The sequence below is a fragment of the Carcharhinus amblyrhynchos genome, chromosome 26 (genome assembly GCF_965287045.1).
Source record: "Carcharhinus amblyrhynchos chromosome 26, sCarAmb.v2.hapA, whole genome shotgun sequence".
Lineage (NCBI taxonomy): Eukaryota > Metazoa > Chordata > Chondrichthyes > Carcharhiniformes > Carcharhinidae > Carcharhinus > Carcharhinus amblyrhynchos.
In genome coordinates, this window is record NC_137349.1 from 14,106,941 (window position 1) to 14,118,556 (window position 11,616).

At 49.5% G+C, this 11,616-nt stretch overlaps 1 protein-coding gene across 5 annotated transcripts in view; it reads left to right on the forward strand.

Annotated features, from left to right (window-relative positions):
* The window catches only part of sin3b (SIN3 transcription regulator family member B), a 41,392-nt gene extending 30,196 nt beyond the window's left edge, over nt 1–11,196 (forward strand). For all 5 annotated transcript variants that reach the window (XM_080212682.1, XM_080212684.1, XM_080212685.1 and 2 more), the window contains exons 16-20: nt 1,082–1,255; nt 4,155–4,247; nt 4,940–5,034; nt 5,326–5,530; nt 8,203–11,196. In XM_080212682.1, the coding sequence (XP_080068808.1) occupies nt 1,082–1,255; nt 4,155–4,247; nt 4,940–5,034; nt 5,326–5,530; nt 8,203–8,433 (798 nt within the window). In that variant the 3' untranslated portion in view covers nt 8,434–11,196. The remainder of the gene's footprint in view (nt 1–1,081; nt 1,256–4,154; nt 4,248–4,939; nt 5,035–5,325; nt 5,531–8,202) is intronic.
* Nucleotides 11,197–11,616: the final 420 nt, after the last annotated feature.

Below are 11,616 nucleotides of genomic sequence, written 5' to 3' on the forward strand. Positions count from 1 at the left end.
GAGATCATGTGTAGATGTCTGATGTGAACTCAAAGACTGCGACTGATGTCTATGACTGTAACCACTTACACCATTGTCTCAGTGACACAATCTGGGCCTTACTTTGACTTTAACCACCCCAGGCCTGTTGTCAAGCAGATTTCAGAATAGATCACATGATCTTCAATTTTTAAGAAAGTATTTGGTCATGGGACATAGGCATCGTCCATTGTTGCCTGTCCCCGAGGCATTTAAGAGTCAACCACATTGCTGTGGCTCTGGAGTCACACGTAGGCCAGACCAGATAAGGACAGCAGATTTCCTTCCATAAAGGGGATGGATAAGATAGAGGTAGAGAGATTCTTCCCGCTTAGAAAGGATAGCAGGACTAGCGGGCACAGCCTCAAGATAAGGGAGGGGGAGGGCAGTTTAGATCAGAGTTGAGGAGGAACTTCTTCACTCAAAGGGTGGTGAATATCTGGAATTCTCTGCCCGTTGAAGTGGTGGAGGCTACCTTGCTAAATATATTTATGTCACGGGTAGATAGGTTTTTGATAGACAGGGGAATTAAGGGTTATGGGGAGAAAGCGGGAAAGTGGAACTGATCCACTTCAGATCAGCCGTGATCTTATTGAATGGCAGGGCAGGCTCGAAGGGCTAGATGGCCTACTCCTCCTATTTCTTATGTTCTTATGTAAAGGACATCACTGAACCCGATGGGTTTTTCCCAACAATGCTTTCATGGTCATCAGAAGATTCTTAATTCCAGATGTTTTTTATTGAATTCAAATTTCACTATCTGATGGTGGGATTCAAACCCGGGTCCCCAGAGTACTACCCTGGGTCTCTGGATTACCAGTTTAGTGACAATACCATGATGCCACCGCCTCTCAAGCAGGGGGACATTGGAGGCACAGTTTCAAAACATATTGTATAAACTTCATGTTCGTAAATGGCGACGTCTCTGATTGTGTACCCATCCCTGCACACTGTACAGCAGTGTGAGCTTTCACACTCTGTACTTCGACCTATAACCCTCCGATGGAAAAGTGAGATTTGCTGAGCCACAACTGACATTAAATCTGGCTTGTGTCTCCCACAGCTTCAGCATCTGGTGAGTGACGATGTGTGTGTACAGGCGACAGAGGTTTATCTGAGTGAAAGGAAGCGAGGAGCAGCTGGAGGCAGTTTGCCCTCCCAGTGTGTTAGAGCGACCCTTGAAGCAGCTTACCAGCTGAAAGCTGAACGCATCATGCCAGATGAAAACTGCTTCAAGGTAAGAACAGTTCACTAAATCTGTGACCGATCCCACTCAGCCATGCTGATACGGCAGTCTGTACCCGGGAGCTGCGCTGATGCAGGCGGCCTGTACCCGGGAGCTGCGCTGATGCAGGCGGCCTGTACCCGGGAGCTGCGCTGATGCAGGTGGCCTGTACCCGGGAGCTGCGCTGATGCAGGCGGCCTGTACCCGGGAGCTGCGCTGATGCAGGCGGCCTGTACCCAGGAGCTGCGCTGATGCAGGCAGCCTGTACCTGGGAGCTCTAGTGGTCATATCCTGGTGAGCTTGTACAAGTGTAGGTGCTTTGCTCCCTGTGAACTCCACTGGTACAGGGGGTCGTCACCATAAGGTATAGGAGCAGAATTAGGCCATTCAGCCCATTGAATCTGTTCTGCCAGTTGATCATGGCTGATGTATTTCTCAACCTTTTCCCTGCTACCTTTGATCTCCTTACCAATCAAGAACCTATCTATCTCTGTCTTAAATACACTCGATGACCTGACTTCCACAGCCTTCTGTGGCAAAGAATTCCACAGATTCATCACCCTGTGGCTGAAGAAATTCCTCCTCATCTCGGTTCTAAAGGGTTGTCCCTTTACTCTGAGGCTGTGCCCTCAGATCCCAGTCTCTCCGATTAATGGAAACGTCTTCCCCACGTCCACTATATCCAGGCCTTTCGGTATTCTGTAAGATTCAATGAGATTCCCCCTCATCCTTTTAAACTCCAGTAGAGTCCCAGAGTCATAGAATCATAGAATCCTTACAGTGCAGAAGGAGGCCATTTGGCCCATCAAGTGTGCATCGACCACAATCACACTCAAGCCCCATCCCCATCACCGTAACCCCATGCATTTACCCTAGCTAGTCCCCCTGACACGAAGGGGCAACTTAGCATGGCCAATCCACCTAACCCGCAAATGTTTGGACTGTGGGAGGAAACCGGAGCAGCCGGAGGTAACCCACACAGACACAGGAAGAATGTGCAGCCTCCGCATAGACAGTGACTCAAGCTGGAAAACGAACCTGGGCCCTTGGCACTGTGAGGCAGCAGTGCTAACCACCGTGCCACCCCAGAGTCCTTAAACGCTCCTCATGTGACAAGCTCTTCATTCCAGTGATCATTCTTGTGAATCCCCCGGGACCCTTTCCAAGGCCAGCCCATCCTTCCTTAGATACGGAGTCCAGACTGCTCACAGTACTCTAAATGGGGTCTGACCAAAGCCTTATACAGCCACAGCAGTACATCCCTGTTCTTGTTTTCTAGTCCTCTTGCAATGAATGCTAACATTGCATTTGCCTTTTAACTGCTGACTGAACCGGCAAGTTAACCTAAAGAGAATCCTGAACTTGGACCTACAAGTCCCTTTGCACTTCTGTTTGTCTCATCTGCAAACTCAGCCACAGTGCCTTCAGTTCCTCGTTGTGGTTCCAGCACTGACCCCTGCGGATATCCACTAGACACACCCTGAGCTTTACTGATACAGGCGATTCATCCCCTGCCGGGCTGGTAGAGGCGGCCGGTGCTCTCCCTGCTGGGCTGGTACAGGCGGCCGGCGCTCTCCCTGCCGGGGCTGGTACAGGCGGCCGGCTCCTGATGTGCTGTGCTGCTGTATTCAGTTTGTTGAGAACATTGGTTTTTTATCCCCCGCGCCAGAACTGAACATTTTTGTGATTCTGGGAGACGGGGATCTTGTTGGTTTTGGAGGCAGGTTTGTTTTTTCATTGTTGCTGCGCTCAGACGCTTTACAAAGTGCAAAGGTAAACTATCAGGCCCTGTGGAAATTTGATCAACCGAAAACTGGACGGAATGCAGTGAAAGTACTAACGCCTGGGGGGTGGTGTGGGTGGGTGTGGAGATGATTGGCTGAAAGTTCCAGAGGCCAAGTATTGATGTGTTGGATAACACAAGCACACTGACCCAGGCTGGAGTAGTGCGGGGGGGGCGCGGGAGCAGCCAGGCCGGAGCAGTGCGGGGTTGGGGGGGGGGGAGGCTGCAGCCAGGCCGGAGCGGTGCGGGGTTGGGGGGGGGGGGGGCTGCAGCCAGGCTGGAGCGGTGCGGGGTTGGGCGGGGGGGGGGGGCTGCAGCCAGGCTGGAGCGGTGCGGGGTGGGGCAGGGCAGCCAGGTCGGAGCAGTGCGGTGGGGGGGGGTGTAGCCAGGCCGGAGCAGTGCAGTGGGGGGGGTGCTGCCAGGTCGGAGCAGTGCAGTGGGGGGGGTGTAGCCAGGCCGGAGCAGTGCAGTGGGGGGGGTGTAGCCAGGCCGGAGCAGTGCAGTGGGGGGGTGCTGCCAGGTCGGAGCAGTGCAGTGGGGGGGGTGTAGCCAGGCCGGAGCAGTGCAGTGGGGGGGGTGTAGCCAGGCCGGAGCAGTGCAGTGGGGGGGTGCAGCCAGGCCGGAGCAGTGCAGGGGGGGTGCTGCCAGGCCGGAGCAGTGCAGGGGGGGTTGCAGCCAGGCCGGAGCAGTGCAGGGGGGGTTGCAGCCAGGCCGGAGCAGTGCAGGGGGGGTGCTGCCAGGCCGGAGCAGTGCAGGGGGGGTTGCTGCCAGGCCGGAGCAGTGCAGGGGGGGTGCTGCCAGGCCGGAGCAGTGCAGGGGGGGTTGCTGCCAGGCCGGAGCAGTGCAGGGGGGGTTGCTGCCAGGCCGGAGCAGTGCAGGGGGGGTTGCTGCCAGGCCGGAGCAGTGCGGGGGGGGTGCAGCCAGGCCGGAGCAGTGCGGGGGCGGCCAGGCTGGTCACACATTTCATTGCATCAGTTTTGGGGATAGTGAGAAGGGGCTGTGATTAAGGGGAAGGTGGGGAATGGGGCTGGGTGAATGAAGACTCTAGATGGAGGTGGGAGAGGATTAGGTCCGAAGTAGCCAATCAGTATGTAACCGGACTGAAATTCATGTCACCTTTTCCTGCAGATAATGTTTATCCAGAGTAAGGGGCATGTTTCCATGACGATTGAGCTGTTAGATACAGAGGAGGCCCCCTCGGATGACCCGCTGGAGCTGCAGGTGAGAGTTTCCCAGTCCAGTGTCTTGTCTGCGCTGCATGGAACTCACATCCCATGTCTGGGAAGTCGAGGACATGATTTAAATGCTCAGTTATTCCAGGGGATAGCTTTAGAGTCATAGAGGCTTACAGCATGGAAACAGGCCCTTCGGCTCAACTTGTCCATGCTGCCTTTTTTTTAAACCCTAAGCTAATCCGAATTGCCCGCATTTGGCCCATATCTCTCTATACCCATCGTACCCATGTAACTATCTAAATACTTTTTAAAAGATACAATTGTACCCGCCTCTACTACTACCTCTGGCAGCTTGTTCCAAACACCACCCTCTGAGTGAAAAAATTGCCCTTCTGGACACTTTTGTATCTCTCCTCTTACCTTAAACCTATGCCCTCTAGTTTTAGGCTTCCTGACCTTTGGGAAAAGATATTGACTATCTAACTGATCTGTGCCCTTCATTGTTTTACAGTTTTCTCGTGTTTGTATCATTTAATGATGCAATACAGAAAGAAGCCCTTCGGCCCATCAGTACTGGTGCTGATTCTCTGAACATACTGCCTTATTTATACCCCTCATTCTTGTTTGGGCTCCCCAGTGCCTGCAGTGATCTGTTTTCTGCTTCTGTAGTTCTGTTCCTGCAGAGTCACTCGACAGCTGTATTGACTAATTCTCCTCCTTCATCTTTCTCATTGGCAGAATTTAACAAGTTACATGGAGCAGTATGCTGGCCCTGACGCAATGCAGTTTGAGCAGGCAGATGGGTTCTTTTATAAACCAGTGTTTTTACCCAGGTGAGTTCACACAGAAGTGAGTACAGAATAAGAAGTATATATTCCTGATACACTTTATAGTGTGCAGGTTATCACTTCACCCTGATTGTTCTGATCTCAGTACAGTGCAGTTTATCAGCGCCTTTACATCTTTAATGAGCTATGCTAGTGACTGGATATCTTTAACGAGCTATGCTAGTGATGCGGATATCGTTAACGAGCGATGCGGATATCTTTAACAAGCCGTGCTAGCGATCCTGAGGTTTAGTTCAACAATTCCAGAGTCGTTAAAATAGCCACTGTGTTTTGCAGAAATCTTCGGAAATTTCGGAAATGGCAACAGAAGCAGTTTCTGTCAATGAGGAATGAGAGCAGAAACAGCAAGCAGTGCTGTGTAGGGGTGGAGAACTCAAACAACATTGACTGCAAGTTTAAGCTCAACACTCACAAACTTGTGTACGTCATGAACTCTGAAGATTTCATGTATCGTTGTGGTGCCTTGCACCGTGCTCGCGAGGTAACTGATCTTTCATCTTGCTAATACATGTTAACATACATAGATCATGTTAACACACACACAGATATTAGATGTTGTGAACTATTGGATATGAATAGACACACTTTGAATAACCCATTTCAATAAGGCTGTATTACAGCTGCAATAGTTAGTAGCTTCCTCCCCATTCATCAGCCTTCTCTGTTGCCGTCATAATGTATTAGACTGAAAGAGTATGATTAAAAGTTAGCGCCATTGCTTCAGAGCAGTGTTTGAAGCAAGGGACCTCCAAAAACAAGAGGCACTGCAATGAGTGGTGCCCTGAAAAGGGATCTGAGTTGCAGATTGGCTAGGGACATGTAAAATTGAGGGTAGGGGAGGTTTCTCTTCTGAGATGGGGACTGAGATTAATCTGGGACAGTGTAGAAGTTTACTCAGTATTTTACCCCCTGCCGTACCTGCCCTGGGAGTGTTTGATGGGAACAGTGTAGAAGGAGATTTACTCTGTTTCTAACCCCCTGCTGTCCCAGTCTTGGGAGTGTTTGATGGAGTCAGTGTAGAGGCAGCTTTACTCTGTATCTAACCCCACGCTGTCCCAGTCCTGGGAGTGTTTGATGGGGACAGTGTAGAGGGAGCTTTATTCTGTACCTAACCCGGTGCTGTACCTGTCTTGGGAGTGTTTGATGAGAAGTCTCACAACACCAGGTTAAAGTCCAACAGGCTTATTTGGTTACAAAATCCACTGGCTTTCGGAGCGCTGCCCCTTTGTCAGGTAAGTAGGAATTTCATTCATAAACAGGGCATATAAAGACATAAACCCAATTTACAAAATAATAATTGGAATGTGAGTCTTTACAGGGAATCAAATCTTAAAGGTACAGACATGTGAGTGGAAAGAGGGTTAAGCACAGGTTAAAGAGATATGTATTGTCTCCAGACAGGACAGTTAGTGGGATTTTGCAAGCCCAGGCAAGTCGTGGGGGGTTACAGATAGTGTGATATGAACTCAAGATCCCGGCTGAGGCTGTCCTCATTTGCGGAACTTGGCTATCAGTCTCTGCGCTGTTGTGTCGTGAAGGCCGCCTTGGAGAATGCTTACCCGAAGATCACAGGCCAAATGCCCGTGACTGCTGAAGTGTTCCCCAACAGGAAGAGAGAACACTCTTGCCTAGTGATTGTCAAGTGGTGTTCATTCATCCGTTGTTGTAGTGTCTGCATGGTCTCCCCAATGTACCATGCCTCGGGACATCCTTTCCTGCAGCACGTCAGGTAGACAACATTGGCCGAGTTGCAACAGTATGTACCATGTACCTGATGGATGGTGTCCTCATATGAGATGATGGCATCTGTGTCGATGATCTGGCACAACTTGCAGAGATTGCTGTAGCAAGTTTGTGTGGCATTGTGGTCACTGTTCTCCTGAAGGCTGGTCAGTTTGCTGCAGACAGTGGTCTGTTTGAGGTTGTGCGGTTGTATGAAGGTAACAAATGGGGGTGTAGGGATGGCCTTGGCGAGATGTCATTGATGAAGACGAACATGTTTGAAGGCTCTGGAGAAGATCTTTGTTTTGGGGAAGTATTCGATGACGAAGGGTACTCTGTCCACCATGTCTTGTGTTTGTCTTCTGAGGGGGTCGGTGAGGTTTTTCTCTGTGGCACGTCGGAACTGTTGATCAATGAGTCGAGTGCCGTATCCTTTTCTAATGAGGGCATCTTTCAGCGTCTGGAGGTGTCTGTTGCGATCTTTCACATCTGAGCAGATCCTGTATATACGGAGGACTTGTCTGTAGGGGATGGTTTCTTTAATGTGTTTAGGATGGAAGCTGGAGAAAAGGATGTTGCGAGGCATGGTACACTGGGGAGACCATGCGGACGCAACAACAACCTGTGCTTAAGGCTCTCTCCACTCATTGTCTGTATCTTTAAGACTTGATGACCTGTGAAGATATGCATTCCAATCATTATTTTGCAAATTGAGTTTGTGTCTTTATATGCCCTGTTTGTGAATAGAACTCTCACTCACCTGACGAAGGGTCAGTGCTCTGAAAGCTAATGGATTTTGCTACCAAATAAATCTGTTGGACTGGTATTGTGAGACTTCTTACTGTGTTTATCACAGTCCAACACCGGCATCTCCACATCATGTTTGATGAGGACAGTATAGAGGGAGCTTTACTCTTATGTCGAACCCTGTGCTGTACCTGTCTTGGGAGTGTTTGATGGGCAACAGTGTAGAGGGAGTTTTACTCTGTATCTAACGTCGTGCTCTGTCTTTCCTCGGACAATGGATGCATGAAATGGAGTTTGTTCTATTTTTGATACTGATGTCCAAGGCTCCAGGAGCAGTGGTGGCTTTGTGAATCCAGCAGGTACACCAACATGTGCCTGCCAATATTCTGGTTTATAAATGGAATGCTCAATGTTGTGAAGTTTACTCCGTGGTGCAATCGCTCACTTCTATTCTGATTTTCTCTCTGTCTCTGCACCCCTACTTCCTTTCCCCTTGACTCTCCCCTCTGCTCAATCCCCACTCCCTCTCTCCCATTCTTCCTCTCCCCCCCCTCAACCATCCCCAATACCCCCTCTTCCCCCCATCCCCCCCGCTCCACCCTGCCTCACCCCCGTCCCCCCCCCACCCCATCCCGCCTCACCCCCGCCTCTCCCACATCCTCTTGTGTTTCCCACCCCACACAGTCCCAGTGCCAAGTTACCAGGTACCAACACCAGCAGTTTCTGGAGTGGCACAACCGCTGGCTGGAGGACCATGTGACTGACGAGATGGGAGAGCTGGTCCAGGATTGGCTGATGGGTGAAGATGTCGAGGACCTGATCCCGTGTAAAACCATTTGTGAAAGTGATACCATCCATGACATTGCCGTCAACAGATACCGTGTCCAATACAGCCGCTTTCCCCCCTCACCATGAACCGCTTCTGCACGCACTGTGCTTACACACACACACACACACACACACCGCAGTCACACGTGTACTGCGTGCCCACATGTGGTCAATACACGATGCTTAAGGCTGGTGAGGTGATTGAGTTAGCTGCCTGACTCTTGTATAAGAGAATGATCATCGCAGCACCAGCCTCCTGAGCACGCCCAGTATTATCAATAAGGAAATGCATTTGACATGAATTTACTTGTGACCTTGACCCCATTCTCTATCTCTCTCTCTCTCTCTCTCTCTCTCTCCCCCTCCCCTTCGCCCTACCCACCAATTGCTGTACTTCCATCCCCAATGTCTCGCAAAAGATTGGTCAAACTTTGTGACACTGCATGAGATATTTTTGGTAATTGACAGCTTGCTGATGTGTCCACTGTGATTCTGTGCACAGGATAAGGACTGAAGCAACTGGATCACTAGATAGCAGGACTGGTAAGTGATGACTCGTGTGGTCTCCAACTGTTGCCCCCTCTCCCCGCATTCCCCTGTCCTGGAAAAAAAAACAAGAGGGTATCATTGCTTGAAGATGTAGTTCATCTTTTACATGTAGCATCTATCTGCGCAGCTTTTGAGAAACGCAAAATGCATTGGAAGGTTTATGAATCTGTCGACTCAGGAAGCTGTGCATTGACTTCGACAGTCACGTTTGAGGCTGACTGGCTGTTATTATGGAGTCTGCTCCTGCTCGAGGTATCAAGTCAACTCTGGAGTGGCTGCCTTCAACCGAGTGCTGAAACTGCGCACCGGTTAAAACCCATCAGGACCCACAGTTCAGATTTCAGTGAACCTACGGAGTTACCAAGTTGCTGAAACCAGTTGTTTTCTCGATTTGTGACAGTTGAGTGGTATTATTGGGACTGTCTGTGAGCTGATAGCCTGATGTTGGGCAGTTTTATTCCAGTCTGCACCCAATGTTCAGTATTTCTGCTTGAAAGAAGGAGGATTCCTGTTCTGGATGTACAGAAGCCAAGTTAGTGAGAGGTGAGGCTGTTTAAAAAAATATAAACTGCATCTAAGCCACCATCTGAAATTTAAATAAGAATAATTAATGTTTTTATAAACTGAAATAAATCTGCCCTTTTGAGCTCAGACTTGCTCAGAGATGGACTGCAGTGGAGAAGGGGTTTTTTTTTGATAGCAACAGTCTGGGCTCAGTTCCCAGGATTCGACCGTTTGTGATCTTCACAATGACATTGGTTTGAACTCTGTTGAGTTAACTCCCTCTGATGCTGTGCTGTGTATGAAGTGATGCTGTACATTACCCTCTGCGTGAGGTGACTGGGTGAGGGTCTGGAAATGCAAAACAAACACACAGTTGTGTTTTTATAATAATTGCCTGAAATTCAGGGGGATTCTTTTGTGAGCGTATTATGGAGAAGTTTCAGGCTCTTTCTGTAATGGAAAGATCACTGTTTAAATTAGTGTCTTGCTGCAAGTTCCACTGTCCCAAGGATAATTTTTTTAATGGTTTTGTGTGTTGGAACATAATTTCTGGGAGGTTAAAAACACACCATCTTTAATGAAGGGATGATCTGCCCTGCTTTAAGCTTCAGGATAGAAAGCAGCAAAGGAGGCAGTGTGATTGTGTGTGACCAGCAGAGTTCACTAGAAATTCCCCAAACACTGGGGACACTGGCGTGAAAGATCCGTAACTCCTGCTGCGTTAACTGGTCTCAGTCGAGACTGCAGAGTTAAGGAGGGGCAACCAGAGAGTCTCCTGTATATGTTCATTATCCACTGACCTTAATTAGTAAGAACCTCATGCAATGTTGAATAGGGATAGAAGGAGGTTTGAGTGCAATTGCTGCCGTAATGGTTTATCACTGTCTAACCTAATGCTGAAAGCATGGCCTCTTCAGTGAAATGCTGAAGACTATACTGAGTGGCTTTATGGGTAGTAGGGGAGAAAACTGGTGCCAAATAAGCTTTCCATCAAAGTTTTATTTCTTGAGGACCTGCTATGGCTTGACCTGTTGGTTCTGGGCACCTTCTCTGTTGGATGCTGAACTCTTGATACTGGTCCCATTTAATCTTAAGGATTCTGTCTGACAGGGCTCCTGTCTCCCCCTGATGTACATGACTCAGAGCAGCTGAGTTAGCACAGACCTGGGGCAGGGACCAAGAGCCTTCTGAATTCTGAGCATCACACTTGGGGTGTGGTGAACTGTTTCGTCTGTGAGTTACTGGGAAGGGGTCTCTGCCATTGTCCATTAAAGTCACCCAGTGTTCCAGCTCAATGCAGTGGGCACTCTGTGACTCTGCACTAAGGGGGAAGGCTGCACCGTGGGCTGATACGGACTGTTCCTGATCAAAATCTGCCTCTTCACTCTGTGTTGGGAATGCCTCTTGTTCAGATTGCGGTTTTATTTGGAAGTGTGCAGTACCCAGTCCTTGCCTCCTGATGTCACTGCTGCACTTTGTCCTCCTGCGGAGCGGGGCCCAGAGGCATGGGGCTTCCCGAGCCACTCTGCAGGCGCCCTGCCACACAACCAATCACGGTCATGAGCACAAAGCCAAGTCAACTCAATAGCCTGCCAACCCTTGCCCCATGGGGGCGGCGCATTACAGCATCTTGGCTGCGATGTGACTGATTAATAAGGAGTGGGAGGGAGATTTATACATAATTAGATGTCTTTAGCAAACATTTAGCTGTTGCTTTTTAAAATAAAAAGTAAAAATGCTAAGATGCACTAAGTGGCATGCTGAGTTTGAGTGCAAGTTAGTTTTGGGGGGGGGGGGGGGGGGTGCTGGTGGCAGAGGGGGGTTGTGCGAACTCTTGCCTCCCCCTCCCCTCCCTGCAGCGACAAGCACTGAAGCATTCTGCTGTTATTTATTGTATTGGGAGGGAAGACCCTGGAGTCGATGCTTGGACCTCAGCCCCACACCATCCTACAGCGCGGCCTGGTGAACTGGGGGGCTGCGGGGAGAGGAAATTTAATTGGCTGGACAGTAAGAGGCCATGAGCAAGCACCCCAGACTGGGGATATACCAGATAATATTGCCACGGATACCCATCCTTCAGTAGCACGGTCGCTGCTGGAATGTTGCCTGGTTACCATGAATACTTTTCATTTTGTTCTTAATGTGTGTGATACAGTTAATGTGATTTTAATTGTGGAAATCTGAATTGATGGAATTATTAATGTTTAAAGAGAATCT